Consider the following 16,375-nt stretch of genomic DNA (forward strand, 5'->3'; position numbering starts at 1 on the left):
GAGAGAGAGAAGAGGCTGATGGGTGATGAGATGGAGGGAGAAGGGTGGTAGTGAGAAGAAAGAAAAGTTAGGTGAGAGAGAAAGGGAGGGGTAGGGGGATATTAGGGTCAGGTCAGGTTAGGTTACGTTAGATTAGAAATTTGTGAAGGAGAATGGAGAGAAGGAGGAAAATGGAAGGAGAGAGGAAGTGGAAGGAGAGAGGAAATGGGGAGACGTGAGACGAGGGGGGGGAGACTGGGAGTAATGGGGGGAGGGGTGGTTACTGTGCGAACCCTGCCCTTACTATGAAGCACATCGATCCCCCCAAGTGTTCTCTTAACCCCCCTACACACACTCTCTCTCTCTCTCTCTCTCACCTTTTCTTAATTTTTGCCCTTGTCCTTCTCCTCGCTCTTCTTATCACGTTCCCTTTCCTTCCCTCCTCTTCATTCCCTCCTTATTTCCTCTCTCCCCCTTCTCCATTCCTCCTCTCTCTCTCTCTCTCTCTCTCTCTCTCTCTCTCTCATCCATTCATCCATCTACCACCCTCCCTCTATAACTTCACATAGACTAATACCAAACCACCCTCAATCCCACCCCACGCCACTAACCCCACCTCTCTCCACCTCTTTCTTCCAGGTGAAAAGTCTGTTCCTGCAGTGGTTGCCGTGGGTGTTACGTCTGCATCGTCCTGGGGAGAAGATCACCAGGAAGACGATCATGATGAACAATAAGATGCGCGAACTGGAACTCAAGGTAAAATCTGAAGTAAGATCACATTCGACACACGTATTTTGGTTCACTTTTATTTTTTCTCGGTGGATCTTACGCAGTCTGTGATTAGTTCCTGTAGATCTTACGTCGTCTATTTTTTTTTTTCTACGGATGTAAGAGTCTACTAAAACTTCTTATTTATTTTTTCCTGACTCTTACCCATTTTTATTTCGATTTTTGTAGATCTTATGGAATCTTTTTTTTTTTTTTATCTTGGAAATGAAAGACTGTACTAAAAACCCCTTTATTTTTTTGGCAATCTTACGCAGCTTTTTTTGACAAAAGTATGGCGATGTTTAAATCTTTATACGTGTTTTCTATGGATCTTACGAATTTTATTATTATCGTTATTATTATTATTTTTATTATCATTATTTTAGTGTACAGATGACAGACGTTCCTTAACACCTTATTTATTTTTCCTTGATAATTGGTGGTCATATAACAATTTTTTTTCTGGATTATAAGCAGATTATTTGCTTCCAGATCTTACCTAGTCTTTTTTCCCAGTCTTACGTAGCTTACAATATTATCTTTTCCTAAATATTTTCCACTTTTGTCCTGATCTTCTTGCAGACTATTATATTTCTTGGATATTTGGAAGACTATTATTTATCTCCTGATCTGACGTAACTCACTGTTTTTTTTTATTATACGCAGACTATGGTTATTTTTTTCTTTTACGCAGACTATTTTCTTTCCGCTCTTACACAATTATTACTTTTTCATGATATAACGCAGACTATCATTTTTCCCATCCGATCTTACGCATTCTGTTCTTTTCCTTGTCTTACGGTTTTCTATGTGGTGCCGTGTATTTAAATTTTATTCTTAGCTAAAATATATTTATCTTAACTAAAACTAATACATTTGTACCTGTATGCCTATGCCAATACGTGTGTTGTATGGACTGTATTTATGTATGCAAACTTTTTTTTTTCTCTCATTCACTAAAAATAACTAAAAATTGATATAATATTAAAGTTTTTTTTTTTTTTATGATCGTGTATAAGCACCATTAACCCCTTCAGCCCCAGGACGTCATTTACACCTAATTGCTAGTTATTTACACCCACTTGCTAATACCTGACGATTTCCTTCAGCTCAGAAAACCATCTAGAAGGAAATGATTTAATGATGATGCTATGTCTGCTTCTCTTTTAAGCTGAATAAGATAAATATCAAAAGCAGACAGCTTCTGGCCTTGGGTTCCTTCTTCCTTGCATTAAAAAAAAAAACAAGAGGGTCCACGGGCTGATAGGGTTAATGTGCGTGTGTGCGTGTGCTTGTTTTTTTTTTTTTTCTTGACGGCCAGCGCTTTAAACAAACAGCTTGCCAAACACGGACAAGTATACAGCAGCAGCACCACAGACAATGAAAGGCACAGTCAATCGCTTCACCCCAACGACGTAGTGTTTGTTAGCTTGTTCCTGCTACCTCCAGACGATTTTATTCAACCCAGGAAAATCCCTCTCATTACAGGGAAGGGGTTAAAGAAGACTGCATCTAACCCCTCTCCACCTCACAGTCTCCTTCCACAGCTGAGTAAAATCGACTAGCAGGGGAAACAATTAAATGGAAAATGCGTCATCGGAGTGAAGGGTACAACCAGTTCCACCCGAGGACGTGATTCTTTGGCCCGTAATCTCGTGGGTTAAGGAAGCTCCCTAACACCTTTTCCTAAGCTATTTATTTTCTATATTAAACCTTATTGTCCTCTACTGTGACATTTAAATCATTCCAGTGCCACTATTTCCTGCATAAAAAACATACCTGGACAACTTGATATCAACCAGACGTATCCAAGAATAAATCGCTGAGGAAGAGGAGCCAGGGAGCTTCCTTAAACCGACGAGAATACGGACCTTCGTTCATTCCAGCTGCTGCCAGACGATTTTATTCATCTCTGGGGGGATACGCTTGGAAGTGAAGGGGGGGAGGGTTATGGAGGCTACACTTTACAGTATAACCCCTCCAGATCGAACGGTTCACCCTAAGATGAGTAAAATCGTCTGGAGATAGCAGGAAGAAAATTAAAAAAAGATGTTATCGGAGTGAAGGGGTTAAGGAGAAGGAAACGACAGACACCCCTGGGATTCTCGACCCAGTGGCGGAGAGGAAATGAGGAAGAGGCATGAGAGGAAAGAGGGAAGGAAAGCCACTGAGAGATGGAGAAAGAGAATGGAGAGGAAGAGACAAGCAGACGGCAGGGAAAGGGGAGAGAGAAGGAGCACTACTAAGAGATGGTGAGAGAGAGTTGATAGATGGAGAGAATGGAGGAAATATGAGGAATAGGGAAGAATGAGGCAGGGGAGGGAGGAGGGAAGGAAAGCCACTAAGAGATGGAGAGAGAGAGAGAGTTGAGAGAATGAGGAAGGAAGAGATGAGAAAGAGTTCATAGACGGAGGGATTGGAAGAAATATGAATAGAAAAGGAAAGAGAACAGAGGAAGGAAAGAGGAAAATGAAACAAATTGGGCGACAGAGAAAAAAAAAAAATATCAAGAAAAGAAGAAAGGGGCAGGGAAAGGGAAGGGGAGAGGGAGTGAGAGAGAGACAGTGAGTGGGCAAGATCTGTTGACACTGAAATATAAGAGGGAGTAAACAAACCCAGAGACAAACGGAGGAAAGGGAAGAAATGCGAGAGGGACAGACGGAGAGGGAGAGAGGGGAGAGAGAGAAGAAACTGAGAGGAAGAAAGCCAAATTGAGTTAGAGAGAATGGAAGGAGAAAAAAGGGTAAGAGAGATGGGGTGAAGAGAATGAAGAGGAGAGAATGACCTGGTAAGGAATGAAAAGGTTAAGAAAAGTAAGAGGGAGATTAGTGAGCAGGATTTTGTTTAGGGAAAATGAGATAATGGATTGATGGGAGCAGACTCAAGAAAGATGGATAGATTTGAGAGAATGAAAATCGAAAGTGAAAAGGGAAGAGAAAGGAAGGGAAAGACTGAAGAGAAACAGACTAGAGAGAAGGAAAGACACGGATGTAAGGAAACAGACTAAAAAGGGAAACACAATGGGTAGATGGGAAGAGGTAGATGGAAGAGATACGTCAGAGATAAGGAGAGACGTTGGGGGAAAGACTGGGTATTGAAAGGGAAACTGACTGACTAGAGATGAGAAAAACTGAGAAAGAGAGGGAAGAGACTAAAGAAGGAGAGATAGCACGTAAAAATTAAGACATTGAAGGAAGGAAGGAAAGAGAGGAGAGAGAAAGGGAAAGAGACATGGAGAAAGAAGATGAAAGAGGAAGATAAGTTAAACAGAAGGAAATACACAGAGTAAGTTGAAAAATGGACCCCGCCCCCCCAAAAAAAAAGAAAAAAAAGAATGGAGAACATTAAAGAGGGATAGAATAAAAAAAACAATTTGGGGAAAAGTCAGAAATGACAGGAAAGAGACTAGGTGGGAAGGAAAAGGACTGAGGAAAAAGAAAGATAGCTTGCAGAGAAGGAAGAAAACTGAGGAAAGGAAAAAGAATGGAAAGAGACGGGATAGAGGCACGACACAAGAAAAAGTCCAGAAAATGAGAGAGAGACTGGAGAGATAAAGGGGGACTGAAGAGAAGGCGAGAAACTGGAGGAAAGTTAAGAGCCTAGAGGGATGGAGAGACTGAGGAGATGGAGAGACGTAGGAGGGAAGGTGATATATTTTGGATAGAAGGAGAGAGGCTGGAGGGAATGTTAGACTGAAGTGAGAGGGATAGACTGGAGAGAAGGAGTGAATCTGGAGAGAGAGATAGACTGAACAGAAGAAACGAGATTGGAGAGCTGTGAACAGACCGAAGAGAAAACATGAGACTGGAGAGATGGAAAGAGACTGGAGAGAAACAAAAAACTGGAAAGTAGGAGAGACTGGAGAGATGGAGAGACTAGAGAAAAGGGAAGGGAGGGGAAAAGACAGAGACTGAGGAGAAGGGAAGTGGTGGGAGAGAGGGCAAGAGACAGGAAAGGCGGGAAGAGGCTGGAGGGTAAAGAATAGATATGAAAGGAAATAAGGGAACGAAGAAAGGGGAGGAAATTGGTGAGATGAGAGATTTTGGACATAACGGGAGATAGTGGAGGGAAGAGAAGGGCATAGAGAGACATAGGGAGACTAGAGAGAAGTAGACAGATTTAGATGCAAGGGAAAAGACTGCTGAGAACTACAGAGATTGGTGAGAACGTGAGAGGTTGAGAAGGGAAGAGAGTGGGAAGAAGGGACATGATTGTTGAGAAGAAAGAAACTGGAGAGAAGGGAAGAGACTAGAGAGAAGAGACTGGAGGAAAGGAGACAAACTTTAGAGAAGAGGAAAGACACTCGACAGACAGAGAGACTGACGAGAAGGGAGAGTAGAAACTGGAAAGTAAAATTTAGACAGAAAAGGAAACTGATTACAGAGAGCACGACAACTGGGGGAAAAAGAAAAGAGATGAGATATTAGAGCAAGCTGCTATTGGAAAAAAAAACAAACAGAGACAGGAAAGAAATAAGAAGAAGACATCAGGGGCTAAAATATAAAAGACTTCCATTCGCTTTTAAAACTGTGTTCTTGCTACTTCCAGACCATTTCGTGCAGCTTAGGAGAGCATCATATCAAAGAGGAGGTTACTGAAATCTAAATCTGACCTATATCATCAAACCCTTACATATGAACGCATCTGCCTTACTTATTTTTTGTTACTATTAGACGATTTCATGCAGCTTAGGGGAGCGCCACGTTACATAGGGGTTTAATAAAATCTATATCCAAGCGTCTCCCCTAAGCTGAGTAAAATCGAAAAGTTGCTTTCAAGAATTAAGTAAATATGATGTCTTCTGGCTGAGGGAATTGAAGATCGCGAAGAGGACGGCTTGACCCAAATTTTGCCATCATAAAAATAGTGTGAAAATAAATGCGTAGGATTTAAAGAGTGCAACACCCGAGTCGTAAAATCATTAAGAATATTTGGTCTGCAGGGAGTTAATGAGCGATGGTAACGACTTGATCAGAGAAGTAATTATGGATGGAATAAGTAAGACAGTGGATAATTTGTGAGGGTAGTTTAGGATGATTAGGTACACGATTAATGACTTACTTTATGCTTAATTATCTCTCATTAGTAACGATGGTAGTATTTACAGACAAGCAAACGCAAGAAACTTTTATTTCTACTTTTGTGGCAACCTGCACAAAGCGTTTCACTAGGTCGATTTTTTTTTTTTTTTTTTTTTTTTTTTTTGGTTCATGCTACCACCTGATTTTTCTTGGGGGGGTGGGTGGGAAGGGTACCTCTCTAACTGGACCAATTACATATAATCTTCATTAACCCGTGCAGTATATGACTTTCCTAATTTTTGAAGAATGTCATATAGAACGAGCCTCCACCCCTCAAAACAGAAAAAAGTAGCACTTGCAGCGAGCACCCCCGCGCTATACAATCGGTCTAAATGCCTGTCCATACGATCAGCGGCCACTTGTGGTTTTGGAGTATGGTAATGAAATATGCTGGAAAATAACTGTGTACACAAGAGGAACTGAAGTACCTTAAACGCTTCTGATGTAATGTTATGGCGGGATTCAGCACCATGCTGCGAAAATGAAGAACAACGTGCTCTGACAAAACAGGTGTGCACTGACCGTGTGGAAAGGTCATAGAGCTGGCCCTTTGACCCTTCCCTGTGCCCTTGATCTTTGACTAATTGTTCACAAAAAAAATCTAATTATTTAATTCTCACCTGACCCCCAACCCATCCAACATATCTGCTTTAAATTACATCAAAGGTGTTCAAATTGACCGCAGCCTGTGACCTTGACCTTTGATCTATTGTCCTGGAAACAGAACAATTTCATGGTTAGCTAGGTTTGAACTATTCCGCCAGGTTTGATCTAAATCGCATCACATCTATTTGAAAGGGAAGAATTTTTGACCTTGTCCTATGATTTTTACTTCTGACCGACTGTTCTCAAATTTTAATCAGTTCTGTCTTTCCTGTCCCTCTACACTCCCACCAAGTTTGGTCATAATTAGATTTAAAAATGCCCTTCCCCTACGACCTTTGATCTTTTTCGGCCAAAAGTTAATTGTTTGTTCCTCTGCTGGTCGTCAATCATTGTGCTAAATTTGGTGCAGTTCAATGCAATAAGTTTACCATAATCTTACTAAAAGACAGACAGACAGAGAAGCCGGACCAAACTGGTAACTTCCATGCACGAAAAAGGTGTTCTTGTAGTGAAGGAGTTAGCCAATTCAATTATGATAAAGTACTTTCTGTTTTACCACCACGGACAATATCGCTCAGTTGGCGGGAGATTATTCGCACTGGAAAAGTTAGATTCACCGTTAATTAACCTTACTAGAGTCACCTTGTTTTATCTGGTGGAACTCGAACACTCCTACAACTTGCATACTAAGTTGTGGTTGCATTAAGGTAGATTAGCCTTAGTTCTGCAGTAGGAATGAGTCTCCCTGGTTACTAGTTAAACTGACCCTCCAGTCTGACAGCATGTAGTATTGGACTGAGCAGAAAGGGGTTATTGATTCTGTCAGGGTAAAACGCGTTATGTGCAGCTCTCCCAGGCTGAGTTAAATTATCTAGAAACAGCAAGAACGTATAATAAAAGACGCCTCCGAAGTGAAAGGGTTAAGGACGTCTGCTCGGTCTGCCACAAATTTACCTCTTCACTATGATGCCACATTTTTCTTCTCTTCTTGTTACTTTTGGGCCAATTCATTCATCTTAGGAGTGAATTTTCGAAAAGACGGGGAGGGGGGAGGAGTTAGATATAGCAACAATCAACTCCTCCTATACTAATGGTGAATAAAACCGTCTGGAGGTAGCAAACACGAAACATAAATTAAAACTCTAAGGCATTGCTTTTTTCCTTGATTTCTCGTCAATAATTTAATGTAGATTCGCAGTAAGAGCCACACCACCTCCTAAGAGTCACCTGTTATAAGACTAGGATAACTTGCACCCTGTTGATAGAACGGTGTCATGATAGAGCGGTGTCATGATAGAATGGTGTCATAACAGAACGGTGTCATGATAGAATGGTGTCATAACAGATCGGTGTCATAACAGAACGGTGTCATGATATACTGGTGTCACGATAAACTGGTGTCATGGTAGAACGGTGTCATGATAGAACTGTGCAACAGAGTGCTGCTAAATGAAGCCCTAGCCTATATATCACTCTGACCTTCCCTGAATCTCGTCTTGTGACAGAGAGGGTGTGGCTCTAGTGCTACGTTGGCTAGTTGTATATTGGTTGTTTAATTATGAAAAGGTGTAACTCTTGAGGACAATAACTGCCATAAAGTAGTGGTAAAGTAGTGACTATTGGTGTGTAGTAATTGTGGCAACGATTAGAAAGCACTTTAGAGACTGCTAGAAAAAATAGTGACCACCAGAAAGTAGCGACTAATAGAAAAACAGACTGACATGAAAGCTAGAAAGAACACGTATCGTAGCAACTGACGAGGAAAGTAGGGACTCGTAAAAAAAAAAAAAAAATACCGTAGTAGGGAGGGATAAACACAAGCGCTGAGATGGTGTGAGGAGCTGGTCAGAAAAAAAGAAAAATCTGATATTCTCTTAACCTCTTATCATCAACCTACCAGGCTTTGGGACGCTGCAGTTACCCATTCACTTTCTGTTGTTCCCCTTACCGAGAAAATACTGTGTTTCTGTCCGACTCACAGAAATCATGTGTACGAGTATCTGATGCTAATTCGGCTTTTTTCAGTGATATATATATATATATATATAAAATTAAGATTAGTTCATAGCAAATTGTGAGGCATTTGCTTAACTTCCCCATCTCCAAAAAAGATAAATAAATAAATAAATAAAATAAGCTGACTCTGTGAAATATTTTTGTTTCATCTGCCTTTCTGAACTTTTAAAATTGCCTCAGTTCGCTTGTAATTCCAGTACATAAAAATCATTAATTTAGAATATGATTAACTTTGACTTCCTCCTTTTGCCTATAAATTTCAGGGGGGAAAAAAGATAATTCTTTTAAAACTATGAGGAAACAGCTTCACTTTTGATTTCATAGTGATATCCATTTTCAGGGACAAGAAATTTCATTCACTTCAGATTGTGAGGCATTGGTTTTCCTTCTAATTTCATAGTGGTCTCTCTGTTCTCCATTGGTTTACCCGTACCTCCATTCCTGTCATCTTTTACTTATGTCTCTCACGGAGCCGTAGTGTTTAAACTGAGAGCGCTATGTGTACAAACCCCACTTTTCCATTTTATTTTTTTAAGGATTATTTCCATAACACGTGATGATGATGGAATATGTCTGATCGTTCTGTATCACTGCTGACTGCCTTCTGTAACGTGGCATGCAGGATAACCACACCTAACAATTACAGATGTTCGATAAAAATACCCACAAAAAAAGAAAAGGGTTGCTTACACCTCAGCGCACTCAGTTTTCAATATTTCGAGCCTTCCTTCGCCTACCAACTCTCTCTCTCGCCCTGCCTCTCCGTCTCCCAGCCAACCTTCCTCAGTTTCGAGCACCACTACCTGTCATTACTTCTCCTTAGCGAATGAATTTACTCTCTCAGTACGATGACGCCTGTTTCTTATTAATTCTTGCTAGCACCAGATGATTTCCCTCCACCTTGAAATGACCCCTCGTAGTAAAGGGGTTAAGAAGGCTAAATTTAACCCGTCGCGTTTAAAGTCCATCATGCCATCACCCTAATCACTTTTCATCCACCCGAAGCGTAGGGGTACTGAACTTAGCTATTTACTCCAGACATTAGCAAGAATGACCAGTCCCTATTCCCTGAATGGCTTTATTCAAGGTAATCAGCTGCAACCATCCTGCGTAGTAAATGGTGTGAAACTGTTTGGATTGTCACCTTAGAGTATAGGCGTCCTACATCGAGTGAGTGGATGATTATGCCCACACTTTACAAATCATCTCCCCTCAGCTTTAAAAAAACGTCTGGATGTAGCAAGAAAACAATATTAAGAAAGGCGTCCCCGTAGTGAAGAGGTTCTGGCGATTCAGACAAAAAAACTCAAAATGGGTCCTGGGCTGTATTCACAATATTTCTCAAGCCGTATTTTAGTACTGTAGAGATTAGTTGTTATTCTCTTATACTTTCTATTTTCACTCATATAGCTACTAGGCCCTTCACAAATTAAACTGAGAATTAAAGAGAAAAAGCACACACTCAAAAATAAAAATCTTGATAATATTCACCTTTTATGGAGACTCGCTCAACGTGAGATTGGCCAAGATGCTTCATAAATTATCCAAGATTTTTAACGAATACTGCCCATTGCATCCACTGGCTTTCACGGACTTTGGCTCAATATTTAGTAAGATTCATAGCTTCTGTAGGGAACAATTTCAACCCCTTCATTCGAAGGACGTATTTCTATCTCATCCTAGCAACCTCCAGACGATTTTATTCAGCTCTGGAGAGATCTTTGGTGGTGACGTTTCCATGGACCTCTTCACAGTCCTATGTCTCTTTCCGAGCTTAATAAAATCGTCTGGAGATAGCTGGAATACGATAGAATAATACGTCATCGTAGTGAAGGGGTTAGGCACACACGCATATTCACTTCGCCTCATTTAAGCTCTCAAAAACGGAAAAATATCGTAAATTAATAAGCCCTGTGGAAAGTTACCGATACAGACAAGTTCAGTGAAGATATTTATTCGTCATATATATTGCACAGTCGCAGACAAAAGTATCGTCCCACTTTTTTAGTCGAGCAATAAAGAAACTATGAGGACACTCTTGTATGGTATTCTGAAATTGGCTGGCTTACTGTGTTTCGAAAGTCACTGTTCACTGTCTCGTTATATACTGCAGTGAGGTGGATCGAAATTTATGTCCGCGACTGTGCATCAGGTGGGTGGAATCAGTATAAATAAACAGTGTAACTAGTAACAACAGTGTGCTAATAATTTCAGTCGTTTATTTTTCGCTTCCACCAGACGATTTTACTTAGTTCTGGGAGACCCCCGGACCAATCAGGAGTTAGAATACATCACGACTGAGCTTCACACGGACACGTACTTTGGTGGTTTATTCCTGCTACCTAAAGATGATTTTATTCAGCTTCGGGAAACATCTGATCAGCCAGGGGTTATTACTTACGGTTCCCTTCAAAGTTCTGTTCATCTTCCTTTCCATCAGTAGCTCATAGCAATATATTTCCTTAGGTAGTGAAAAGCAACAGTTATTTAAATGTAACTGTTTAACTAACCAAACAGATTACAGTGACTACGTGCACCTTTAACCAAACTTAGGTGAAGTTATATGCTGCTGAAGGTTAGGAGGAACGGAACTTTTGCAGTGGACTGTACAATCGCCTCGACTTGTAAGTACTACAGGCTGGTGTGTTGGGGTCTTATGGGGCGCCTGTGTATTTGTTTACCTCTTGAGACGTAAATAAATACATTAGTGTCACACAAGACCCACGACACATCATCACCTGTGGTACTTATAAGTGGAGGCGATTATACAACAGAGCGAAATGACTACTGATCAACAGTTCACTAAAAGGATATAGTGTCAATTTATTCATGCTAACTTAAGTAAAACAAATCGCTTGACCATACCAAGAGAAATACATACATGAGATAATCGTGTTGCAGGAGTGAATCAATCCCTCACTGATCGCACAACTCCACATTTTTACTCCTAGTAGAAAGCAGCATATTATTTAACCGGAGATTCGAAACGGAAATACTAGTCCTTAAAATTTATATCACTACTGGGATAAATGATAGAAAAACAAAAAACAAGTCTGGCCTCTCTGTCTCGTTAATGATTTCAGTTTGCAAAGTCGAATGCTGCCTATTACAATCAGCTCAGGAGAGATTTTTCAAACTTGGATAGGGTAGCAGTGGACTTCTTTAGCTCCTTCCTAGAGAGAGACCTTTTTTAACTTGAATAAAATTGTCAGGAAGTATACCATGGATAAACCGATAAAATATGTTACCTGCCTGATGGGTTTAATGACTCGGCCATTTAAGAAGGTTCTATATTCTGTAAGCATACAAGACCAACGCAGTGATATCTAATTTAGTCTTGCTCTCCACACGATTTCATTTAGCTAGGAAGAAAGTGTCTGAATTGGTCAGAAAGGTTGGGCAGATGCAGACAGCCTGGGTCTGGATTCTCCCTGTTCAAACGCTCCCTTTTACGCTACTAAAGGTTTCATTCCCAGTTTCTTCAACCTGAGATCGTCATTTCCGCTTCATTCCTCTTATTGCATGACGGTATTCACATTAGAAGAATCCCATCATTGAAGGCTGCACCTATCTCTACCAGTCCGAAAAATCTCCTTTGAGCAGAATATAATCGTCCTTAGATTACTGCTGATGAATTTAAGATGGCCCACTGGTAAAGAAAGAATTAATGAAGGCTATATGAAACCATTCAAGGTCGAAAAGTCTTCCATGAACCGAAAAAAAAAATAATAGTAATAATCTGCAAGTAGCAAGGACAAAGCACAAAAGATGTCACTATACGAGACCTAAAGAAGTTTTTGCACCGTTGTTATAAAATTTCCCTTTAGCAACATCTTACTCCGTCAGACATACTTGGCAATGGACCCATCACTCCAAATGCAAATAAATAAATAAATATATATGTAAATAAATAAATAAAAATAAAATAAACGTTACGAATATGGCTTCTAAGATCTTGGACTGATTTTAAGGAAGGATTAATTTGGCTATATTTAACCCCTTAAATATAATGTCACCTCAGCTGAATAAAATCGTCTGGAGGTAGCAAGTAATAAGTAGAGACGTCACCGTACTAGATCTAGAAAATAAATTGCACAGTCAGACAAGTTAAACCTCCCGGAATAATTTGCAATGACTCCAGTTTAACCCCCAAAAATAATTTCCACTGTCAGACAAATTTAACCATCCAGAATAAATTGCACAGACTAATTTCACAATCTGATATAACCTCCCCCCTCCCCACTGCCTACTCAAAAAACATTCCATAAAGAATAATTGATTTTTTTTTTTTTAACTGGCTCGGATACAACTTTGCCCCCCCCCCCCTCAGTTTTTCTCGAATACAAGTTCATCCCTTCAGTACAGTGATGTATATTTCGTTTTAATCACAGTCCCACCAGACGATTTTATGTGACAGGGACGATGTTAAATGGTTGAGGGGTTAATGTGGGCTACTGATAACTCCTCCAGTTCGAAGCATTTCTCTTAAGGTGAATAAAATCGTATGAAAATGGAAGAAAAAAAAAAACGCCATCGTATCGAGATCCAAAGACTGATCCTGATGTCACTGTTTTCCGTACAAGCGACCGACCAATCAAAATTTTTAGCAACCTGCTCTTGTCCCTTTCCCCTCAGTTTTTACAGATATGACCTACACGCCTTCTGCATAACGAAGTGAAAAAAAAAAAATCATTGCTGCTACAGGGGCTTTTTATGTTCCCAGAAGTGAAGGAGGGGTAAATGAAGGATTTATTTTTCACCCTCTCAGTTCAGGGTGTCGATCTTAAACTTAATAAAACCGTCTGGTGGTAGCATTGTACATAGATAAAAGACGTCACCGTATGGAAGGAGTTTAAGACATATAAGGATAATCTGACCCTGAATTACCTCCTCCCATCTTAAAACATAATCAGCAAACATAACCTCCTTGGTGGAGGTAAAAATAATCAAAATTTTAAGGGACTGATTACACCCACAAAACATCAGGTTTTAAAGGGATTTTCTACACCCACAAATGAGTAGATTTTCAGGGACTGTCTACACCCACAAACGATTAGATTTTAAGGGGTTATCTGCACCCACTACACCCACAATCCTTAAAAATTTAAAGGGACTGCCTACACCCACAAAACATAAACCTTTAAAGGGATTGTCTACACCCACAAAGGATTAGATTTTGAGGGACTTTCTACACCCACAAACTATCAAATTTTGAAAGTGCCAACGCCCACAAACCATCAAAATATTAAAGGGACTCACTATACCCACAAACCATCAAAATTTAAAGGGACTGTCTACACCCACAAACCATTCAGAATTTTAGGGTATTGCCCACACCCACCAACCATCAAAATTTTAAAGTGACTACTACCCACAAATCAAAATTTTATGGGACCATTTACACCCACACCCACTTCAGTTATTACAAATCTAACCTTGAATTCCTAGACCAATACGGTGGCGTCTATTAGCGGGGTTTACGATCTAGGGACTAATGTTTTTGCCTGAGCCTCACTATAAATCTGAACCCCAACCCTTCCCCCCAGGCCCCCACCCCACCAAGACCGAGGTCTCCTTTCCATCCTCAGGTAGGCCAACGGATCGTATTCTAAAGACCGTATTCTCGTGAACTTAGGAGGCCACCGTTGCACCTCTTCCTTGGCTATTTATTTTTGTTCTCTCTCTCTCTCTCTCTCTCTCTCTCTCTCTCTCTCTCTCTCTCTCTCTCTCCTCTTTTATAGTAATACTGTCTTTGTAACATCGACATAAATTGTTGCATAGAGGTGACACAGGGGAATATCACCGTGTTCTATACAGGAATAAATAGGTAGTGAGATGTCGTCACGAAATCCCTTTAACAGACAAGAACACAAACAATTAAACCAGTGTTCTCGTCCACTTAAATGCTTCCTAAACCTCCCTCTTACCACTTAAATTTGTAAATCTGTATATAACACGTCAATATCCCCTTGTACAGTATATTATCTATGCAATTTTAGTCTATTACAAAGTCACTGATAACGTACAAGAGAAGGATAAGGTGTAGTCCGCAAGAATAAATCGCTAAGGAAAAGGTATTAACAGCCTCCCAAGTAAGCGGGAATTCGACCCCCTAAGGTGCGTATTCCGGTGGGTGTTGGGGGTCATTTAGCCCCTCTGACTTAACGCATTATTTTTCATATTTCACCAGGTTTTTTCCCTTGTGTGTTGAGGATTTTTTTTTTTTTTTTGTATATATTGACATGGTTTGTATTGGTATTATAAGTGAGGAATATTAGATGGAAATAAAAAAAAAACAGCGTGCCACATCGCATAGTAATAATAATAATGATAATAATAATAATAACAATAATAATAAAATAATAATAATAATAATAATAATAACAATAATAATAAAATAATAATAATAATAATAATAATAAAATAATAATAATTATAATGAAATGGTACCGTAAGTAAGAGGTACTGACGCTTTGAGATTCGTCACTCCTCTTCCTTACCGATTTATTCTGAATATACAAAATTTCTTATTCACTACTCCGTTACTGAAGCAAATTTTATAGCTAATCCAAACAATAATAAAAAAAAAAGAAGAAAATCGGTGTAAAATGCATAATAAATCGCTATGAAGAAGGAGTTGCGAAATCTCCTACGCCATCTATAATAAAAAATTTACGAGTTTTATCATAAGTGGCTTTAGAGAATCCGTAACAACTCTCCCTAAGCGATTTATTATGCCTTACTTCACTTTAATAAACCTCATGGAAATTAGTAATGCAAACTATGTCCATAATAAATGAAAATAAATAAATAAATATATATAACAAATAAATAACACAAGGGAAAGATCAAGTAAAACGTGGAAATTAAATCGCTAAGAGACGGGTGTTAAGAAGCCGTCCACGCCGTCCAGAATACGACCAAAAGTAGTGTCAAGCTTTAGGACACACACACACACACACACACACACACACACACACACACACACATTCGTAGTCATCATCAGTACCTTCCATTCAGTGATTTTTTTTTTTTTTTTTTAGTTTATTTTTGCCACAAGCAGACGATTTTCCTCAGCTCAGGGGAGGCCTTGAGGAGTGACGGGGTAAATGAAGGCTAGGCTATATCTGACATTCTCCATTTCTGTGTGTGTGTGTGTGTGTGTGTGTGTGTGTGTGTGTGTGTGTGTGTGTGTGTGTGTGTGTGCGTGTGTGTGTGTGTGTGTGAGAGAGAGAGAGAGAGAGAGAGAGAGAGAGAGAGAGAGAGAGAAATCGTCTGTAAACAGCAAGACTAAAGAAAAATACATTAGTCAGTGACATGTATTTTCTTCATTTAATTCTTGCCATACCCAGACGATTTTATTCAGCTGAGTATTTTTTTTTTTTACTGAGAGAATGATATATTGCCTTAGTATACCCCTTCAGTACGAGGCTTTTCCTGAATTATCTGAAAATCGTCTGAAAACCGCAAAAGTGAGCTGAAAAAAATGACGTCACGTGAATGCAAGGGATGAAAACGAAAAATTACATACCATTTCCTCAGATTATTAAGAGTCAGTAGAATTATTATCATTATTTTTTCGTTACTCTCATTAGGCTATTTTTCTTGCAACATAAACCAATTTCCTAAGAACAAAAATCATGTAAACAGATCAGTAACAGCATAGAAAAAAAGGTAAACATAGGATTCAAAAGGGGGAAAAGGTAGTTAAAAAATTAGGAAAGAGTAAGCGTAAGCATGAAAAAAAAACTAAAAATTCAAAGAAAAATAAGCGTAGGCATAAATAAAGAAAAAATGGGCTTTAATAATCAGTAAACAGTAAATGCAGGCTAATGGGTAAAATAAGCTAAAAAAAAATGGAACAGTAAATGTAGGCAAATTGGGGAAAAGTATGCAAAAAAAAAAAAAAAAAAATCAGAGATAAC

General features: G+C 39.4%; 1 protein-coding gene across 1 annotated transcript in view; it reads left to right on the top strand.

The window, feature by feature from the left end:
* LOC145409268 (neuronal acetylcholine receptor subunit alpha-7-like) overlaps positions 1 to 16,375 on the top strand; it is a 383,585-nt gene that overhangs the window by 351,529 nt on the left and 15,681 nt on the right. The window contains exon 11 of the mRNA XM_080279749.1: positions 619 to 747. Within this exon, the coding sequence (XP_080135875.1) occupies positions 619 to 747 (129 nt within the window). The remainder of the gene's footprint in view (positions 1 to 618; positions 748 to 16,375) is intronic.

The sequence above is a fragment of the Coenobita brevimanus genome, chromosome 80 (assembly GCF_032717465.1).
Source record: "Coenobita brevimanus isolate Jiangsu-jjx chromosome 80, ASM3271746v2, whole genome shotgun sequence".
Lineage (NCBI taxonomy): Eukaryota > Metazoa > Arthropoda > Malacostraca > Decapoda > Coenobitidae > Coenobita > Coenobita brevimanus.